Source organism: Tympanuchus pallidicinctus, unplaced genomic scaffold (genome assembly GCF_026119805.1).
Source record: "Tympanuchus pallidicinctus isolate F22 unplaced genomic scaffold, pur_lepc_1.0 scaffold9, whole genome shotgun sequence".
NCBI lineage: Eukaryota > Metazoa > Chordata > Aves > Galliformes > Phasianidae > Tympanuchus > Tympanuchus pallidicinctus.
This window is the reverse complement of record NW_026294813.1, coordinates 5,693,277-5,716,028: the sequence shown is the minus strand read 5'-3', so window position 1 is coordinate 5,716,028 and position 22,752 is coordinate 5,693,277. Positions and strand designations below refer to the sequence as shown.

At 37.7% G+C, this 22,752-nt stretch overlaps 1 protein-coding gene across 1 annotated transcript in view; it reads left to right on the top strand.

The window, feature by feature from the left end:
• Positions 1-2,586: 2,586 nt before the first annotated feature.
• The window catches only part of RAB3C (RAB3C, member RAS oncogene family), a 128,331-nt gene continuing 108,165 nt past the window's right edge, over positions 2,587-22,752 (top strand). The window contains exons 1-2 of the mRNA XM_052670478.1: positions 2,587-2,726; positions 10,653-10,880. Coding sequence (XP_052526438.1) covers positions 2,703-2,726; positions 10,653-10,880 — 252 coding nt within the window. The 5' untranslated portion in view covers positions 2,587-2,702. The remainder of the gene's footprint in view (positions 2,727-10,652; positions 10,881-22,752) is intronic.

Below are 22,752 nucleotides of genomic sequence, written 5' to 3'. Positions count from 1 at the left end.
GGGGCGGCTGGGGGGTGGGGACAGGGTCTGCACCAGAGGGTGGTCGGGCCCTGAGCTGCCGGAGTTCAAGGAGCGTTTGGACGGCGCTCTGGTTCGTGGCGTTTGGATTTTGGGTGGAGCTGTGTGGAGCCTGCAATTGGGCCCAAGGGTACCTGTGGGTCCCTTCCAACTGGGGATATTCTACAATTCTGTGCTTCGTAATCAGCAGAAACTCTAGACCCATAAAAACTGTGCTTTGTGAAGTACTGTCAGAGAATGTAATTGGACTGGGATAGAGGAGAAATGTGAGTTGTGTCTAGCATGAAATTATATAATTCTGGTCCATTTCCTTCCCATCTTTGTCATCTTCAAAAGTCTCTGAAAAAGAAGACAAAATGAAAAGCACACAGGTGCTGCTAGAATATAGCAGGGGGGATTGGAGGAGGCGATGGGGGCTAGGGGGAAAGGGCAGTAACATCTCTGCAAATACCTGAAGGAATATTTCAGCATTATTTGTATTTTTATGCCTTTAAAAATTAAACGAGGAATAAGAAGAGTATTATTTATGCAGAGATGCTGTTTGCCTTAATGTTATTAGTTTTCATTAAAAAATAGTAACTTAATAGTTTAAAGAAAGACATACAACAATCAGAAAGAGAATCCTGCTTTATGTTCTATTGATAGTTCCCTGCATGGAAATTCTAGATGTTAGATTCCTTAGGGAGTTCAATGCTAACATAAATGTCAATATAATAGTAGATTTTGAGATAAATTTGGGAACCCAGCACCATTTAAGTCTTATAATTTCTAATACATATCTGCAGTATTTTTCTACTTTCAAAGTAGAAGATAAATAAATACAGAATAGTAAAAATAAAATAGTAAATTCAGGGTATGTTTTCCAAATTTTATAGTCTGAAGCTTCACTGAATACTTGAATCTAGTGCTTCAAAAATCTATCCAGCTAATATTTAAAGTACCGTTCCAAAATGAGAACTGTTTTATGTAAAGGTAAAGTATATTATATTCAAGATTGTGTATTGTGATTTTTAAAAAGAAAACTCTAGACCAACACATTTTAGGGAATGTTTCTCCTTTTCCCTAATTGCAAATGTATATAGTGTGTTCTGTTTTCAGAGAGAAATGTTACTCAGTTATTTCTTTTTCAACTAGATAAAGACAATAAATATCAGGCATAAAAATTCAACCATTCAACACAGAGATAAGATTTTAAATGTAAGTATTGAGCAAATTCACAATGCCTGTGTGACCATAATGTCAGAAAGAGTAATGTAAAAGATAGTTTTGTTCAGGAAAGAAGAAACAGCTGAAAGCACACATCATGTTTTCGAATAAAAATCAACACCAGTTTTCATGTTACACTGATATAGTTTTAAATACCTTTCAGTGACAGTAAAAAACAGCAAATTTGAAATTACTTCTGGTAGACACTTAAATCCATTTTCATGTCTCTTTCATACATTTTGCCTAGGTCATAGCTCCAATAGGTGTTGTGCTTTATGGAACATGAACCATGTATACAGAAAGGGGTACTCCAGAGCACAGACTCTTTTCCACAAACCACTTCCCTTCTGCTCTTCCTGGTAATGTGCAAGCTCTGGCAAACATCCCCAGAGCTGCTCATTTTTTCTGAACACAGCAATGCTTTGTTTTCTGCGCTTTAGTAAGGAAGATGTCAAATCTTAAATCTGGTTCCAAAACCAATCACACATTTTTCTACCTGCTTGGAAGCTGTATTATCTGGGCCCATCATAACTAATGACTCAGTAGAAGCAGTTATGGGAAAATTGCTGACAAATATGCTTAAAGCAACTTCTTGGAAAACAAAGCCTGAGAACACGTGTGGAAGGTGAGCTGCTTTATATCTGACGGCTGCTTTATATCTGAAGGCGTGGTACTCCTATCTGACAGCCCCATTACTGCTGCCAGTAGCACAAGCCACCACCCAACGCTGGGCCGCCATTTCAGAGCCGGGCTGCTTCTACCGTGCAGCAGCACCACCATTTTCCAAAGCCCAGCAAAGAGCAAAGCAAGGACACAGAGAAGGGACACGGAGAGCAGAATGTGACCGAGAGCTACAGGGAGGGAGCCCAGGGGCTGCTGTACACACAGCACCGCGCCGCCAGGAAAGCAGTGCAGCACCACTGCGAGCGAGCGGCCACAGCGCGGCGCCGCAGCGTGATCGGCGGGTCGGGACCCGCGCTGCCGGAGCACCGCGGCCGGGCCGGGCGGGCAGCGGGGCCCCGGCAGACGGAGGGGCCGGGGCGGCGGCGGGAAGCCCCCCGCTGCACGGAAGTGGGGCGACCCCTGCAAGACGCCGCCGCCGCCTCCCGGCCCGGCGCCCTTCGCCCTCTCCTCTGGGCCCGGCTCCCCTCGGGCTCCCGGCCCAGCCCGAGGGGTCTCCCCCACCGCTATTAATTCGCAAAGAACCGCGCGGGTTGCACCGCCACCCCTCGCGCCGGCCTCCGCGGCAGGACGTCGAGCGCGGAGCATGCCGGGAGCTGTAGTCCCCAGCCGTCACCAGGGAGAGGAGCGGCGCGCGGCGGGGACTACATGTCCCTAGGGCGCACGGGATAGAGGGGCGGTGCCGTGGGCGGAGCGCGGACAGCTCCGGTGCTGATCGCGGGGCGGGTTTGCCGGCAGAGTCCGGGTGGGCAGCGGGCTGCGAGCGACAGCGGGACGAGCGGCGGCCGCGTCCGACGATGAGGCACGAAGCGCCCATGCAGGTCGGTGCCCGGGCCGGGGGCGAGGAAGCGGCGGGTGCGGCGAGGCTGGGATGCGGGAGGTGGCAGGACGGGGCGGGAGGAGACCTAACGAGGAACTGTGGAGCCGCCGGGCTGGGCTCGCAGTCGGCTGCCCGGCACGGCGCTCGGCAGAAGCGGCGGCGGCTCACTGGTTCGGCGGGCGTGGCGAGTGCGGGGCCCGATGGACGAGGGTCCCGGGCGTGTCGGGACTCTGCCCGGCAGGTGGGCAGCCCCGGCTGTGGGGCTCGGTGTGCCCCGTCTTGCGCACAGCTCGGTGCCCCAGGCTGCTATCCCACTTGTGGGGTTCGGATCTTCAGGGTGAACAAAGCAGTGCCCTGCAGGTACCGTTAATGCCCTTTGAGCTCTGATCGCAGGCCCCTGGGAGTAGGCAAGGGTAAGTTTTCAGGGGATGGTGAGAGGAATTGATGTCTGGGCGTGCAGGAAGTTGATGAGTTGTCTCCACCTGTTTTTTTGCGCGAGGAGCTGCCGTCCATCTCCAGCGGGGATAGTCAGCTCATTAGAGCTAGGAGCAGTGAGGAGGTGGCCTCTTTTCAACCATTTCACATATGAAAGGATATTGCACCCCTTAGTATGTCGGAAACAAATGATGTGCATGCAGACACAAGTAATGCCGCACAGTTTAAAGCAGTTTCTTGGTAGTTGCTTAAAAACAGTTTGTGCTGTGCAGTTAGCTGTATATTAATTATTTCTCACAGCCCCTTTTATGATCTCTTGTGGGAGCTGTGGGCCCCTAGACTATGTACTCAAACACATGACTGCTTTCTAATTGAAGATTGGTCACATTTCTGGTGAACTGGTAGCAATCAATCTTGCTGATTCTGTACAATGCAAAGAACACTTCTGCAGTCAATGGTGATTTAAGTTATGAACTGCAGCTCTGTTAGCAAATATTTTTCATGCTGTATATCTGCTGTCTGTAGTACCAGCTTGAACTGCACTTGCTTTAATATGCATGCTCAAAAAGCAATCTGAAGTCTTAAGTTACGCTGAAGTGGCATTGGGTTTCTTTGACTTTTGACAGAGGACAATAATTTCATAAACATTTTGCAGAGCAATTGCTTGGATGTCATATGCTGAAACATTTCAAATAGGTGCACTACAAATAAACCAGTCTTCATTTAGAATGTTTTTTGGTTTTCTGATTGGAGAACAGCAACAATTAGTCTGCTGTTTAAACTGCTTAGTTCTGCATGCTATGTGCATGCTTTAGGAATATTTATGTGGAATTTGACACCTATTTACGTGTGTCTTTTGAAATATCAAAGTCATATTTAGTATGTATTGACTTTGAAGAGCATTTCATTAAAAGCAGATTTTTCTGATGAAAAAAACAGATTGGTCATTCTTGCATTTGGCATTTGATGGGTTACTGGCACTGATAAATACTTGAAAAAACAAAATTGTTGTTCAATTTTAAATAAAATTTGAGGAAAATAAACTCCATATTTGAATACATACTTAACTGTCATATATCAGAGAACTGCTGCTTATTTTTTATATCTAGTAATCAGTATAAATTGAATTATTGTTTAACAGATAGCATAGTCTCAGCATAAACAGAGACAGTGAACAGATATTAAAAAAAAAAAAAAAAAACAACCACAAACCACTTTAAGTTGCAGTTTTTCAAAGCTAGAGAGATGGTCAAACAATGTCTGTTTTTAAACAGATGTGTTCCAAAATGATAATTGTGTGAAAATGTAGTCTGGCAGATTTTGCCTTGTAGTTTCTGTACATTTTTTTCTTCTATTTACACCATTCCATGTGTAGTTACCTACTATTCTTATTAAAGATTCAAGTAAAACAATATTCTATTGTGGACTTTTCTCCCTAATAATCTTTTATTTTTCCAGCTTTCTTGTTCAAATGTGGCTTAGAACTGGCTGGACTAATTGCCTGGTTTCCATGAAACAAATACTGTTGCTTCTTTGTACACAATAGCTTTGTGGAACAGTCCGTTCTAGAGCTAACTTTTCTATGAACCATAGTGCAACAGAAAAAGTGATTAGGTACGTGTCTTTTGATCAGGATAAAAAGAAGTTAGAGGAATGTGTAAGCACTGGTTTGGTGGTGTTTTTTTTGTTTTTTGGTTTTTTTTGGTGTTTTTTTTTTTTTCCATTTCCATCAAACAATAATTAAATAGATAACTAAGAAGTTAAAATGTTGTAGGAGGATAAGAGAAAGGGCCTGTGCATTAAGACTGTCTTTTCTATATTTATGAATTCCTTGTTTGAAACTCAAGCTTATGACATTTCTCTTTAGACAAGAAGAAACAAAACTTACCAGAAAGTTAGCTCAAACAGTCCTTCCAGAGAAAGAGTTAACCAACATAAAAATTAGCTATTGTCATCTGCTACAGATAGTTGGATCTGGATCAGAGTTTGTGGCTACTTTTGTCACTCTCTTGGGCAAATAATTCAAATTCACTAATGTCGTAGAGGTGAGATATAAGTATTGAAAGGGAAACAATATATAAAGACAATGTAAGCATTTCTGATGCTTTGTCAAAGAACAAATGAGAACATTTTTTTTCAGAGCACTTCACATCCTGTTGTCACTGACAGTGGTTGTGCTCAGACATAATGGTTTATAACAGACACGTGCAAACACAATGTAAAACTGCAAGAGCAAGTAAAAAGAATCTTTGCAGATATTTAAGAGTTGTACAATTATGATTAAAAAAAAAAAAAGAAAAAAAGAAAAAAAAGCCAAATCAGATCTTTTAGACACAGAATTTGGTATGGCAATACATCTCCTGTCGATGAGTAAAAGTATTAGATGTGTCATTCTTGGTTAAGATTAGAAGCACTGGAGAAGAGCCTGCCAAACCTCTCAGTCCACAGAACAAGTCATATTACCTTTTTGTTAATCATTTGGAATCATTTTCTGTCACAACTTCTATTTGGAAGTCACTTATTTGCTGGTTCCATATTTTCTAAGGCAGCTCAAAGGTACACAGGTATACTGATACACTCAATTCTTCTCAATTCCCAGTGTCTGTTCTACTGTATGTCTGCCTGAGTAGTTTTCATTCCCTAATGATTACTCAAGGTTACTATCTGTGTATGTTTTACTCTTAGATTTCACTCACAGGAGAAAATTAGGTTAATGAAAAATAGCTGAGAAGTCATGCTTAGTTCACCATAAGCAGATCATCAGAAATCATGTGCTAAAGCTTTTCCAGAACTGTTCTTTATTGTGCCTTTCATGCTGCTGTCCTGGATAGTAGCCAGCACTGTGGCCATATTCATGCTACTTCTCCTGATACAAAGTTGAGCTTGTTTTAGATTCTCTCCTCTCTGTATCTCCTCAAGTTCCCCAACATTTCATTATTGTTACTATAATAAAACATCTCTAACAATACTTTTCAGATTGAATAATATGCTTGCAAATATTCATAAATACAACTTCATAATACCTTGAAGTAGATATGCTTCTCCTGATGCTGCAAATTAACTTAGACAAGCTGTATGCTGCAGATGGCCAGTGATCCATAATTCCAAATAAATGATTGTCCACTTAACTCTGTTAAAAATGAGATCACAAGAATGATCTGCAAAGCTTTTTGAGGATTGGCTGTGGCCTGCATCTGTGGATAGTCATGGGACTATTTAGAGAGCATTAAAGTAAGAGAGGTTAAGCATCTTGCTGAAGACATGAGGAAAAAAGGAAAATGAGAGTGGTGAAAAAGTCTGAAACAAAACTCAGTCCCCAGATTATTCGTCTGGCAGTTTGTGTACAAAATCATTCTTTTCTTCCTGAGTAGGTCATACAGTCATAGAATAAATGAAATGTTCTTCCATATAAGGATCTTGATAATATCCTAACTGCACTGATGATGACCTTTGATTTGCAGATTCAAGATGCTCACTTGTGGTGCGTCCTACATTCAGTCCCAGAAGTTACAAATACTGAATTTTCCACTTGTATTTCATTGTTTCCATTTCACCTGGGTATCTTGATTAGTAATATTTGACAGAAAGGAGGATCCATCTCACAAAAAGCTGCCAGTGCAGAGAATCGTCTTTTTGCTGAAATAGCTAGTCTTTTTTGAAAGCAATATAAATGTATGTATTTCTACACAATATATAGAAATAAATCCTACTATTTGAAATAATAGTATTTATTCAATCAGTGTCCATTTATTCTTAGTGTAGATAGAGAGAGAACATTTTCTCCAGGCTTACTCTTAATCTTTTCCTTTAAAATATACCTGTTGATATTATTTTTAATAGTGTAGAAAGTAGTTCTGGCATACACAAAAGAGTGAACCTTAGTATTTTCAATCACAGCTTTTCTTTTTGCATTCTCTCTTCCAAGAGCAATTCAATCTGCATAGACATCCAGAGTATGGTTGATGTATATGTTCAAACTGAAGTGATATACAGGCCAGGAAGCATGTTGCCCTGCTTAAGTGAGAAAGCTGTTCAAATTAATTCTATCAAAGAAAAAGATCCTCTAAGGCCATAGAGAGAAACACAGCGAAGTGTTTTAGCGTTATCATGAAGATCTTTTGAGATTTATTTTCTTGGCCTGGTGGGCCAGGTCTGGGCTCTCAGATCTGTCTTGAGTCCTTCAGGAGGTAGCCCAAGGCTGCTTTTTTTTGCTGAAATCCTGGTGACTATGAGGATCTAAAGAGGCACTCATGCTGTTAAAAAATGGTGCACGAAATGAGCTAATGGAAACAGCTTTGTGCATCTTCTTTTTAATGTTACTAAATACAGACAAATTTTAATTGGAGAGAAAATTCAGTGTGTTTTGATGAATGTGCTGCATGTTTATGTAGCCATTTAATCATTTGAGAAGAGAGCTTTGTCAAAATAAAGGTAAAGTTTCGGTTTTCTTGGAAACAGAAGATTACAGAGCTAGCAAATTTGGCATGTTTATCTGGTTCCTGTCAATATGTGTAGTATTTAATTAATTTGCTCGAGTATGGCTGTTCTCCTACTTATTTCCAGCATTTTTTCCAAAGGAGGAATCGGCATCAGATTTTTCACATTTCTTTATTTATTAAATGCCTCCATTGTTGAGACAAATCGTGTTAAAAGTGAAGTGCGGTATTATTTTCTCTACAGCAGTGCAGTCCATGCTTGAAACAAGCAGTCTGCACTTAAGAGACAAAAACACTGCAAGATCATGCACAAATCCCTGCAAGATCAAGCATCTAGGTTTCTCTTCCAGTTAACAGAAAAATAGAGACTCCTCTACAGTATCATTTAGAGTGGGAGCCTGATGCACACTTTGAAGCTTATTATGAAATGAATGAGCTTTGGGAAGTAATGACAGCAGTGCTGAGTTTGATGTTTTTTCAGGCTGGTGCAGGCAACAGTACTATTCTAAAACTCATCTGAGTTTGGAAGGTATCATTCACTTGTGATACTCTCAGAAGACTATTTCTCTTTGCTGAAGTTAATCTCTCCAAACAATCTGAACTGTTATCAGTAACTCACTAACCTCCTCGTGATTCCCTAGATGGAAAGTGGAGAAATAAGTCCTTTTCCTTGCCTTCCTCTTATACTTTCTGCTACATATAATAGGCAGAAATACTGAAATAAAGATTTGCTGAGGTTCTTTGTTCAACTTGCCCTTAGTTCTGCATACAGCAGTGCAAGTAATGAATCCATAAGTTCAAGGCATAGTGAAGTTACTGAGCTTTATTTTTTAATTATTGCTGAGAATGTTTAAAAAAACTACTGCATGGGTAATCCACATAAATATTAATTTAGAGGAACATTGTTTAAAAGTGTCAATAGGAAATGTTCTTACCTAAGAAAGCAACATGAAGTGCAAGCTTTAGTGAAACTATCATAAGCACTATTATTAGAAACTAGGCCTCTAGATTACTCTGCTCACTGAATCATAACTTCTAAAGAAGTGTGAGGCACTGAAATTCTTAAGGATTAAATGTAGTGCACATGGGGTCCAGCCCGCTGAATATAAGGCTGGCGGGGACCAGCAGGCTTTGTCAAGAGGCAAGCTGAAGAAGCTACATGAAAGTCTTCTTAGGAGAAAAAATCAAGAAAGAAAATGCTTCTTCTTTCTAGAAGTGGTAATTTATGGTTTCAGCTGCTAGATTATGGAAGAGAGACTGAAGAACAGCAGAACAGGCTGTTTGCAAAAGCATAAGGGCTGCTCACAGACATGCCCAGCCACTGCACAGCCTTTGGTTTGGAGGATTTTATTGACTTCCTCTTGTAAGTTGTGCAATACATTAGCACTTTAGTATGTGATACCCTGCTAAGATTAGACTAGCATAAACACAATATAATTTTCTTATGCACATGTTCCAAGCAAAATACCCCATATAGTTTTAGAATAGGGGAGAGTGGTGAGGGTGGAGAAGATTTGTTTCTGTACTTCACTGTAGAAATATGAAAGGTGAAATATTAGTGATATTCATTTGTACTTTTTCATTCTAAAATGTTTCACATTTCAGAAAGAAGCGAATAAATATTAAAACTAATGCAAACACTCAGGATGCAAAGATGTGGTAACTGAGACCAGATTTAGCCAAGAACTTTAATCATTACCAAATAAAAAGGATAAGTCAGAAATCAAACAGTCACTAATGCATTATTTATGAAATATAAATCTTACACTGCATTTTCCATTGAAAGCTTGATACTTCCATTGTCTCCTTCATAACATTTTGTCCCCACTTCTATATGACTCCCCATATGCCCAGAGAAGCTAGCATAGTGTTACTTGTATTAGAAGACAAAAAATTATCTCAGAAGATTTATGCAGTAATTGAAATTCTGAGAGAATTTCACTGAGTTAGTGTACATCCTTCATCCTTCTGCAGTGTCTCAGTTCCAGCTGTCCTCTTAGACTGCCTGAATGCAGTCTGAGATGTCTAATTTAGAAAGCTTTGACACAGGCTGCTTTTTGAGTACCTTTATGTTAGAATAGGCTGTTGCTCTTGCTGTCTGAAATTGGTCTGCAAATGTATTACCCTTATTGCCCAAATGCAAGAATTTAAAATACTGCCAGGTTCCAAAAATTCTTGAGACTTTTCTTAGCACGAGTGAAAAACATTTAGTTTTAAGTTATTGTTTTTGCCAACTGCGTTTTAATCCTTACAGGTAAGATTGCGGCTGAGTTTTCAAGTTAACCTCTGTGACACTTCTGAAAGTAAAGCATAAAATGTATAATGAAACCTATTATCTTTGAAGCCTCTAAGCAAAATGAATTTGATATTCAGTAGTATTCAGTTTATTCAGTTTTTGTAATCTCGCGTTTTATATGAGTTAGAAGTCTTCTTTTAAGGATGCAAATATGAAGACATTATCAACTGTCATTTATTCCTATTCCAAAACTGTACAAGATATGAGAACTGAAAAATATCAAGACCTTATGTGAGAGGTATATACTGAACTCACTTTTTCATGGAAAGCTACTAATGGCAAATGTATTAAAAAGGTGGTAGGCATTAGAAATGATGGTAGAATATTTATAGTAAGATAAATTATTCAAGAATTATATCACCTATGAATGATTCTAAGTTTTCGTTTGGAATTGTACCTCCTCTGCAATAAGTTACCCGTCATCTCTTATTTATTCCTTGTGAATGTGAAGAGAAGCATCTTTGTCTGTATTTTCACAATTTATTTCTTTCCTTACATTTTCTGAAAGTAGGTCTTAACTGTTATTCAAGAGCTGGACTTCTAGAAGGATCTTTTTGTTTTCATTATAGTGATGTTTAGCTTTGATAAGTCCTCTTTTTCAACTATTATAATGAATACAAGAGTTATAGAAGTGTCTTGAACTTCTGTGACCTTCTTAGTTCTCTATGCCTGTTACTAAAAATTCCAATAAAATCTAGAATTTTCTTGTTTTATATGACTCAAAAGACAATAACTTATTTCTTTTTATTCTGAATTACAGATGGCGTCTGCTCAAGATTCCAGATATGGCCAGAAAGATACATCTGACCAGAACTTTGATTACATGTTCAAACTGCTCATCATTGGCAACAGCAGTGTTGGGAAAACCTCCTTTCTATTCCGATATGCTGATGATTCCTTCACTTCTGCATTTGTGAGCACGGTTGGGATCGATTTCAAAGTAAAAACAGTTTTCAAAAATGAAAAAAGAATTAAGCTACAGATCTGGGTAAGCCAAGATAATAATTCTGTTAACTAAGCAAGCTGTAGAAGTTTGATAGATAGCATTTAAACTGCTGTTGTTTTCCACTGAATGTTATAATCTATATATTATCTGTATGTATGGCAGAGTAATGAAAAAGAAATGCTTTCCTACATCATTTTGCTGTCTTCAACCCTTTTGGTTAAGAACATAACCAATATTTTTAAGGCATTAAAATTCAGCATAGTATATGTTCTGAATTAAATTCTTTTAAGAAATAGCACAGGCTGACATATAATCTGTGCAGCCAGGAGCAATATGTAGTCCATTGAAAGTTACATATATTATTACAGAGAATTTCAAAGTGCCACTTAGATACCTTTTTTGTTTTCTTGCTCCTGTATATATTTATATAAAGTTTATATTTTTATTATATAAATAATAATTTATAATAATTATTATAAATAATGATAATAATAATATAGGAGAAACGCTAGTAGATGCGTAACAGAAAGTATAATTTTTTGCTATGTCAGCTAAGCTTGTCAACTAAATCAGCTGAACCCTTTTCCACTTCTACTGATGAAGGAAACCCCTTGTCTTTTTCCTACATTTCAAAGATGCTATAAAAATTCTCAGTTTTTATAATGAGCGTTCTTTTCTGCAAACTATCCTCTTGAACAGGAAAAGAGAACAAAAATTTACTCATGCAGCAGCTAGTGATGCTTATACATCCTAATTTTTGAGTGGCAGGGTGATACTCAACTAGAGAGATGTTAGCAGAACTTTTAACAATGTGGGAGCTGCAGTTAAAGCTTCAGGTTTGTCCATCTTCCTTGGGTGCCTGAGGATTTTCAGCATTTTCTTTGTACGATATTTGTAATATCCTGATTAACCAAAATATCCTTTTTCTGTGCATGAATACAAGTAATTTAAAAATACATTTAATGGTAAAAGTCATTAATCTGGGGAAGGTTTGGATCAAACATGACTATGCCATCTAACATGCTTTAAATGGCAGACAAGGTGAGTTTGTTTTTAATGTGTAATAGTTCCCCAGTGTTTTCATTTTTTATGTGAAGACTATGATCATCAAGGTAAAGCCAAAGGTGAATTTGCTCCGTTCCTAGGCTTCATCTCATTCATGTCACCTTAACAAGGCTACAGCCATTCTTATCTCAAATCATTTGTTGGTCTATGCCCTCTGGTTACAGGAACACAGGCTCTTTTCTTCTCAACTTCTCTATCTTTCTAAGCTTAATACTTATTGTTATCAAGAACAAAAGAGATTTTGCAGCACACTAGGTTACTATGCATCATGTGTTCTTTTCAACTTCAGTGTTGATGATCACTAGGTAATTCTCAATGTCATTACCTTATTTTTTGATAAGAGAGCAATAAAATTGTGTTTACATTATTGTCTTTACACAGCCCTTGTTTTAATCACCAAGTAGCCTTTACGATTGATTTTATTGTTCATGTATCTCCTAGCTAAATCAGCAACATCCGTTTATAATTTTGTATTAATATGATTAGTTTGACATCAGTACATTTCTCATAATGTCTCTCCATGCCAGATTCCAATTACGTGCTTGGCTCAAAGCAGTCTATTAATTAAATGTATTCAGGGCCATCCATGGCATAGAAAGGATATAGCAGCTGTATTTTTGCCAGCTGGAATAAACTTCCAGTTCTAGCCAAATGAACATTTTGTTGGTCTTTGTATGGCAGCAACGCCACAAGGACTGCTTTGAGAACGACCCCCTTTGTTCTGCAGTGACAAAACAGTACAGGAGAATCCTTGTCTAAAAACACTTGCAAGTGAAATGTCTGAGTGAACACAAGTTTTTTGTATCCCACAGAGAAGAGGGGGCAGAGACATAGATAATGAAAAGGACCTTCCTGAAGGCGCTTATCAGGATGCAGGGCTAGGAACAAGACTCTGTATCATGCTTTAAAGCAAAAGCTTTGTTTCCCCAGCCAGCCCTGCCTCATGAGTTTTATTTGCTTGTTTGTTTTTTGTTTTTGTTTTTGTTTTTTCTTCCAGTTAAGATTTTAATGCTGGTTCTTAAAAACCGTTGTTGCCAAATGAACTGAAACTGTAGCAGCACCCTATTACTGTTTGAACTTTTTAGATGAAGTATTAGTTGCAGTTAGGCTTGCCAGTGTAAACCTTCCACAAAATCAACTAAGTATCTCAGAAAGCTGTTGCAGTACACAAAATGTGAAATAGAGCAGTATCACCCCATCTCTTAAGTTGTATCAACAGTTGCATTATTATTTTCATGCAGTATTTGCATAAGTAACACCTTTCTATTTTAATATTTATTACTTTATGCAAATGCATTTCCAAAATGAGTAGTTCTGCAATATCTATTGCATTTCAAACTGCAATTATGAAAGACCATTTATATTACATAACATATAAAACTGATAAAGTAGTGTGAATGTGATTTAATTCTGAATAGAAACATGCATGAATTTGTCGTACTTCTTTCAAAATCAGTGACAAAGTATTTGGGAACATCATGCGATTAACAATTTTAAGTATGAAATAAACCATTCTGAAAAATCTCACAGATTTACATAGAAAAAACTGGAAATGATGAGATCAAAACTGATCAGATCAGAGTGGATCTAATAAACATTCATAAATATTTAAAGAGATCTGGGAGGCAAACAGGTAAGACCAGGCTCTTCTCAGTGGTGTGCTGCAATAGGATAAGCAGTAGTGGCCTAAAACTTGATCAGAGGAAGTTACATACTAACATGTCCAAGAACTTCTTCATGGTAAGGGTGACAGATCATTGGAACAGGTTGCCCAGAAAGGTTGTGGGGTAGAGTATCCTTATATGAAGATATTCAAGACTCGGCTGGATGCCTACCTGCATGACCTATAGTAGGGTACCTGCTTTAGCAGGGAGTTTAGACTCAATGGTCTCTTGACTGTGTGATTGTGTGATTCCGTGATGTCTATACTACAACTTTAACTACTTTTTAAAATGTATTTAGGCAGAAATAATTAATTTCAAACTGATTTCAGTACCAATTTTGTTTGAGGAATCTGGTATCAAGCTTCCCCTCTCTGATCTGCATATTATGAAATTTTTCTAACTACATTCTTACAGCAATATTTGCACACTTTCGTTCAAGTTGCAGCATCTCAGTGAAAACATCAAACAAGAACCCTACATTTACTTTTGCTGATTAGATGTCTTTCACCTGGGACTAGTTAGAGTTTATGGACTATATGCAGTGATCATACACAAATAAAAGATACCCTCTCAGAGAAAATGGTGTGAGAGCTGCTTGTGTCAGCATACCCTTTCTAGAATTTTGTGTGATGTTTCATTTGATAACCAAAATCTTGCTGTCTTCAACTGTCACACAATTCTGTAGTCATAGGGAGTAAGGACTAAGCGAGCACTATAAGATGAATGAGGAAAGCAAAACATCATTCAGTAGTTAATTAATAGTACTTGCAAAAAAGTCAATAAACATTAGGCATGTAATTTTTTTTTGCTTGAAAAGCTCCCTAACAGTTCTCTAGCAATAAAAAGATGTTCAGTTAAAAAGAGAATAATTTCTTTTTTGTGTCAAGGTAATCTCTGGAAATAGGACCATGAATGAAAGTTACCTTGATGTTAGACTCCTAAAGGAGACTACTACAGTACCTTGGAAGTGTAGATGCAGTTCACTACTCCAGAAATAAAAGTGACACAGGCTATAGTGTCAATTCAGTAGTCACTGGATAGATTGGTTTAGAAGAAACGTGGTGAAAAATGAACCTACAAAAATGTTTCAGAATTGAGACTAGAGTGTAGAGATAGATAAGAGTGAATATAGCAAGTGTTTCATCACAGGAATTTCAGCCTGATTTTGACACATTTGACTTCATATGATAGCCCCCATCAAAGTTTATTTGAAAAATGTATCAAATTTTATTTTATATCAAAGTATATTTTACATACTGTTCCTGTAGGTGTTTAAGGCCAGATTGGATGGGGCCCTGGGCAATCTGACCTAGTACTTGATTTAACAGTTGGCAATCCTGCCTATGGAATGGGGATAGGAACTTGATGATCCCTGAGGTCCTTTCCAACCCAAGCCATTCTATGATTCTATGACTTCCTAGTTCCTTTCTCTGGTGCTGGTGACAGCATTTCTGCTGCTTAGAATACAGCTCTTTTAAATGAGAATAGGAAATGTAATGTTGAAAATAAGATTTTGCCCTTTCAGAATGAAAATCAAATGTGTATCTAGTCAAGCAGTAAATGATTTGAATAAATCAATATGGAAAGCTGAGAATTGCTGGGCTTTGCGATTTCTCAGGATCTGTGTGTAGCAATAAATTAAACATACCGAGATTATCTTTTGGCACTGAGTTTAGCTGGCATGGAACAGTTTTTGTCCATATGTTGTACTTCTTTTAGTTTCTGAAAGAGAATGGCTACATCCAGACTTTGTATGGTATGGTCTCTGGCCTCTGCTAACTTCTGAACCTTGCCCAGGATCTGTTTGACAGAGTGCTAGCAAGCTTGGGCCAAAGCCATGCAGTAAAGCATGCTGACTGTTTCATAGTATAGACAAATTCCATGGCCTAGAAATGCTCTCTGGCACAAATCAATTTACTGCTCAAGGCATACCTGAAAAGGGCAGAAGCTCTGGCCAACATTGGGTTAGGCTGGCCAGCAGTTATGGTAAGTAAGGCAAATCATTCACAAATTGCTTGTCTGTAAGGAGGCTCACAGGGAACCATTCCTAGGCAAAAGTAGTTTGTTAGGAGCATGATTGTGATGGCTGGAAGGAAAACACTTTCTGAACTTCCCCTGTTAACTGAAACAAGTTGGAATGTTGTACAACTTTTGTCATGGTTTAAGCTGGAGTCCAGCAGGTGAATGATATCCTGGAATATTCCCCTTCCTCTCCTTTGTTTATTTCTCTCTTTCCTACACTGTGCATATTTTTGAAAACACATAAAAAGTGTTTTTCTAAAAGTTTCACAAGAGGATCCTTTTTCATGCTGCTGTATTTTTTCATGCAGTGCTTACTACAATTTTATCAAGAACCTTTCAATTTCTCTGCAAGTCATATTTGGTATACTTTATTTCTCAGAAAAATTGCAATTCATTAATCATTATTTTTCTTTCATTGTTGCAGTAATTTTTAAACACCTGGCGTTTAAGGATTCACACAGCCAAGGAAAGCTCATTGTAGGTTCATAGCTGTACAGACAACTACTGTGTTCAGATCTCAGTCAGATAACTTCCAGGAGTTCATCCTTATACAGCTTGAGCACCTCAGTTACTTCCAGAACTTCTAAGTTTTCATTTATTCAAGGATGCTCAGTGTTCTTAATATTTATTCTGTATTGTTCTTATTGCACCTGTTCTCCTTATATTAAAGTTGTACCAAAGGATCTGAGTCAGCTTAGATTCTCACTGTTTTAGATAAAAAGCCAAGAAAAAAAATGACAAAGTGTTTGGAGATAGGCAGTAGAGTAAGAATGAGCACATGGGAAAGATTTTCTAGTGGAGATATTTGACAGAAAAAGAAAGCTGCTTGCCTGCAGCAAGACAGCTAGACTTTTCTCTAAATATTAGCAGATGCTAGTAGTTTATATAATCTATATAATACATAATTATAAGATCTTCACAGCAAAAGAAAGTATAGTAAGAGATTGAAAAGATGGTATGACTATTTGGAGTTTGACTACGTACAGTGCTCATACAATAAGATATGATGGGAGAGAAATCAAAGAATTTCAGCGAGAATGGGGCCAAGAGCCCATTGTAGAGGGCACCATAAGTGTGGTAAAAGTTCAGAAACAGTTGAAGATACTAAAGGTGATTTCTTTTATTTGTTCTTTGCAAATGATTCTGCAAAAGCAGAAACAGATGTGACATTGCAATCCTTTACTGGAAAAGTCAGGACAAAACTCTGTGAAACTGTGTGAGAAATGCTATCCTGAAGCCTACTCTGGATGTGAAGTATGGATGTATCCCTTATAAAATATCTGCTTCTTTTACTACTACTCGAAATATCTATTGTATAGAGCCAGGACTTGGTCTTAGGTTCCAAAGACCTAGGTACAGATCAAGGCATACTTAGGACTTTAGTGAAGGGCTGCAGTATGTGAGACTGCATACTAGATGGCAGATTTTTTAAAATGTGTTTTCACTTGGAAAGTATCACACTGACTGTTCAGATGCCATTTTTTACATTACATTTACTTCTCTTTATTTCTATAAAAATCACGTGGTGAGAGTTTCAAACTCTAAACCCGGAATAGAAAAAAAGGTTATCCTAGCACTCCCGTATCCCTGCCTTTCACTGCTGAAACTGTTACTTTACAGGGATTTAAAAATCTATTAAATATTTTTGTTGTTGCAACAGCAGTTTCTACTGATGGATTGAAAGACATACTGTTATCTTTTTCAAAAGAAATTCAATAACATATGTCATGTCAGTGCCTGTAAAGCTCCTCGGTTGCTTAAACTGTACAATAAGTCATAATGATTTTATTCTGCTTAGCTAGAAACAATGTGGTTATTTTTTATTTATTTTCAGCTCCTTCCCTCTCTTCTTTTTCTTCTAGTCTTTAAATCCCACTACTCAGTTGAATGCATACTGGAACTTCTGATTGTCTTTGAGTCAGGCCATCTGTTTCTCTTATTTCCAAATAAAGTTATGCCGCTACATTGTGTGGTTCAGGCAATGCTAACCATGTACAGAGCCCTTCAGCCTCAGGCCTTTGATTTAGATCAACATCAAAACTGATCAACAGCTGTTTTAGTAGGGCGGATGTTTCACTGATCTGTATGAGAAGTGTTCACTGGTCTTAGATTAGTTTCTGATTAATTTATGTCCACTTTGCTTCTCTTAACTACTAAAACTAACTGAAATTTTGCTATTATGAATATTTTTGTACATTCTTAACATGTTTTATCCCCCTAGTTCATTTGGATTGAAAGTTGTTTGTTAGCCTTGCATTTAATGCTACATGTGTCAAAATATACCACAAATTCTTAGAGAAAAATCATGCGGGTTTGCTCTGTGTTATTTCCTAACCAGCTGCTTTTGGCCACTTGCAGGATACTAAGCTAGAGAGCCCTGTGGCCTGATTTAGCTAGCTTGCTTCTATATTCCAACATTCCAAAGTGATTGTAAATTCATGGCCACAGGTATTTTTGGAGAGGAAATGGGAAAAAAACAGTCTTGCAAACAGCATTAATTTTCAGTATTTTTCTCAATATTCCAGTGGTTTTGGAAGTACCATCTATAACATTAATGAAAATAATTTACTTTTCTACAGAGGTCTTTGCTATAGGAAAAACCCCTTATTGCCTGCTTCAACAAACGTGACTTATAGCTCTGCTTGTAGCAGAGATCAGGTCCCTGCAACAGCTCAGTACTATGTATCTATATATATATATGCACATCATAGGTGGACTTCAAAGATTTTATGAGAAAGGCACAGTATCATTAAAATGATACATCCCTGTTCAAAGGCAAAGATTGATTGGAAAAAGAAAGTGGTGTTTAACATACATAAAATTTAAAAAATGCTCATCTGACTGTTTAAATGGAAATTTCCATGGAGATCCTTTTGGAGAAACTGAGGTAGTTTAAGACAATTTCTAGAACATTTTGCTGTAGTGCCTCTTAGGCAAATTTTTTCATAGGGAAATGCATCCATTTACACCAACAAATCATCATCCTGACAGACTTAGTGTAATTGTAACTCTTTCTAACCTGTGATCAAGCAGTTCTGGTATAACATTTCTTTCAGCTGTCTTTGCTTTCCACATTGTGATCTGCGTCCCCAGCCTTTCCCACGCAAGCAACTTCATATCAGTGGAGTAATTACTGTGTCTCTGAAAAGTAAGATTTGTCACTCCCTCAAATTGAGAATTCAGAATAGGATGACGGGAAGATTTTACTGTAGTAGGCAACTGAAGCCAGAAAAATAATCCAAGACTAATGGGGGGAGGGGAAGGGAAGCTATTTAAAGTGTTGAAGGTCTGTAAAATCCAGAGAAATCTGACAGTATATTTTAAAATGTGAAATGAAAGTTATTAAGACTATCATTTTACCAATCAAGAGAGAGTGTTTCTAAAATGGAATTAATGTTGACAGCATTTCTTAAAGTGAAATCAGCTGTGCTGACAGCTTGTCTGAGGCATTTTAATGGCACATTTAAGACATCTGAAGAGCTGTGGTGAATCTAAATGGAAAAGGCAAGCCTATATTTGTGCCTCACTGCATTTTAATAAGGTTTGTGTTGTTGATTATAGGAGTGTTGTATTATTGCTATGCAATTGTCTGTTTGAAATCAGAGAACTAGAGACTTGGATGGAAGCCATAATGTAAATGCTATGGAAAAGGGAGTGTAGAAACAGTATTTAAAGCTCACTTTTGCATTCTGCTGCTCAGTGCAAGCTGCTTCCCTGTGCTCTGTTACAATAGATTGAAATCCTTCTGAAATTATTCTGGATTGAGAGGGCAGAAGTGAGGGAGGGAGTTTGAGGTGACATGAAAGCAACTCTTTCATTTATTTTTATTTTTAACACTGCAAATTTGCATTATATTTTGGAAGTAACCTTAAGTGCACATGATAAGAAATCAGAGCCATACAGGACTCTGTGCCACTTCAGGATAATGTTTGTAGTAACTAACGTGTTAGTAGGAACAATGCCGATTCTACTTGGGAAATGATGAGCCAAAAAAAACCCAAACCAGTTAGGATATTGCTTTCATTTGTTTTTGGAGGAGAAGCTGCTTTTTCTACTTCTGTTTCTATTCAGCGCAGTACAGTGATAATCTCCTTCAATCTTTTCTGAATAAATTTATTGTTTTCTATAATCAGATAATGACTTTCTGGTTTAATCCAGCCCCCTTTCTCCTTCCCTTGCCCTCCCCCTCCCCCCCCGACCACCCCTGCCCCACCAAAAAAAGAAAAAAATCCGCTATTTATAGTTGTTACAACTTTATTTATTAAGTACAGTTTGAAAAGCGCAAAGAATTCAGCACTACCTTAGTCATCAATTCTGGTGGAAGATGTCAGTAGTGCGCCTTAATGAGGCCAATTTCTCTAAAATTTGGATGGTGCCTAGATATAAATAGTGCTTATTTTCCTTTCTAATAGGTTATTTAGATGTACTTATAATGAGAAGAAAAAAAAATAAAGTCTGCCATATGAAGTTAGTTTTTTGTTTCTGACAGTATGGCATTTGTTAGATGCTTGGCCCATGTAGATTGAATATCATTCACTTTTATATAGAAATTAAGCCAACTCTGCAGGAACCAATATGAAGTAACCTCTTGTAAGGGTCTGTCACTGTGACAGCAAAGTGTATATTCAATCAGCATAAATAATCTTCTAGGATGAGCTGAGCTAAAAAAAAAAATAAGCCTAGAAGATCAATGTGTTATAATCTTATACTTGTCTATAATTAGGACTCATATTTTATCTCTTCAGGAACATCATATTTCTGATGTTTTTTTTCCAAAGGATTCTAATTCTAGCCATCGCAGGAGATACTGTAACAACAGTAAGTGCAATTTCCTTCAAATGTAATTTATTTGGAACAGTCTTTTGGTCTTCCATGCACAATGACTAGTGAGATGGACTTGTGATATAAGACGACATTTCCTAGATTTTAGTAGTTTTGATCACATGTGTGACTGCTTCACCTGTGCTGTGAACTTGAAGTGCCAGAGAGGGAAATGTGGAAGTTCCCGCATAGCAAAATTCAAGACTTTTTAACTGTATAAAAAGAAGAAATCAAGGGATTACCCTGAAGATGAGAGCTTAGTAATAATAATAAAAAAAAAGATGAGTAAGGAATAGACAACAAATTGTGTTGCAAGAAGAGGTCAGCAGATTTAGACATATGTTGTGGAAAGGTATTAGGTTTAGTTAGTAATAGATTTAGTTAGTAATTTTAATACTCAGTAGGTATATGATAATAAAACTTGTTAATGATAAGAAGTTGGGAAGTGCTACAGAGGAATGAAATATACAGTTAAGGTAATGATTTTCAAGTGTGAGTAGTAGAAATGTGATTTATTTTAGTAGAGGCAGATTGTTCACCTTAGGAACAATAAGAAATTAATTTACAAACTAAAAACCATTCAGCTAGCAATCAGTGAAGAAAAGCACAATCTGGGTACACTGGAAAGGGAAGGATTTCCTGCCAACCGTCCATGTTATATACAAAGAAAAGGAGTTAATTTGGGGCTTGAATGTCTGGTGAAGGAAACAGATCCATGCCATTACCAGTTGCTCTGGAGGTGCTTCATAAGTAACAGGTGCAGAAAAACAGTATTGTAGTGAGTATAGGAACAAAAGGAAATAGAAGGAAACAGAAAGTCTGACATTATTACTCTAGGAAACAAAGGAAAGAGCAGTGCCTTGTTTTGTAAAGAAAGCTTTATTCTCTGTTTTTAGACTAAATTTCTTTTGGCAATTCCATTCATGCAAGTGCTAGGAATACTGTATTCTCAGCACTCCAGGCAGTTTAATGAAATGAAGGATCAGAAAAGTGTCATTAGCTAGCTACCTGCAATAAAATAGTGCTGCTGGGAGGTGGAAGTCATAAGAGAAACATGAGTCAAGGGCAATCAATGGGAAATCAATTTAATCATTGGACAATTATGAATCTGGCAACAGGTGAGTTCTGAATGTAATTATGCCCGTTTGTAGTTTTGCTGGGAGTAAACTGTCTAGCAAGGCAAAAAGATATTAAAAGGATCATACAATGGCAAGGGGTGTTAGAGTAGCTCTGTTTATGAAGAGCAAAGTTTAAGAAAGCCAGCATTGTGCTAATTAACGGGAAAGAAAGAAAAAAGTGATGTTATTGTAGAATATATAAGAATTCCTGTGGAAATGAATGCCAGACTTTAAGCAAAAAAAATAATTAGCAGCCTAGGATAAAAAGACCTTATGGAAAATTCAGATAGTCCAGAAGAAATGCCTCAGTTCTGAAAATAATGAATGCCATTACGATTACACAGGAACAGGAATCTTAAAAGCTAAATGGATGAAAAAAGATAGAAAATGAAAAATTGTATGTAACACCCTTAATTGGACAATAGGTGAGGATTAAACCCATGTTTATTTAGAGCTGAGATTATAGCACTTCTTCCTTTGTTTGAAAGACTAATTCCAATTACAGAACCGTCATTTTGTAAACTTGCCATTTTAAGGGCTGGTCTGGAGAAAAGATTGAACCTGTGACTTCAAAGGAACAAAAGAAAAGCAGGAATCCCTTCATTCATACCGTCAGTCCCATACATATAGATAAGCAGTAGAAGCCCTTGCTAAATGACATTGCACTGATGGAAGTTTCTAAGTGCTAAGTCAAGCAACTTCATGGAAGGAATATTCACTGAGTACTTATAGAAACTACATCTAGCTCAGAAAATCTTGGATATAGATTTTTGTAGAAGTTGGTAGGAGTTAAAAAGAAGTATCATATATGTTCATCTTGCTGTTACAGTTTTCTATAAGCATATTCTCATCAGTACTGTCACAGAGCATAGCAAGTAAATAATTTGGTCACACCCAGAATTAAATGGTCTTGAATAATTATTTGCCTGTAAGTCAAATATGTTCTGTGTTTTCTTTAAGGAAAAGCTTAGCTACTTTTATGAAGTCTTTTCAAACTTAAAGAGGGTAGATTTAGATTGGATACAAGGAAAAAGTCTTTTACAATGGTAGAAGGGTGATGAGGCACTGGAACTGGTTTCCCAGGGGTATGTTAGATGCCCTGACCCTGAAGACCTTAAAGGCCAGGCTGGACCAGGCTCTGAGCAAGCTGACCTAGCTGTGGATGTCTAAATTGCACAGGAGTTAGACTAGATGGCCTTTAAAGGTCCATTCCAACTCTCAGGA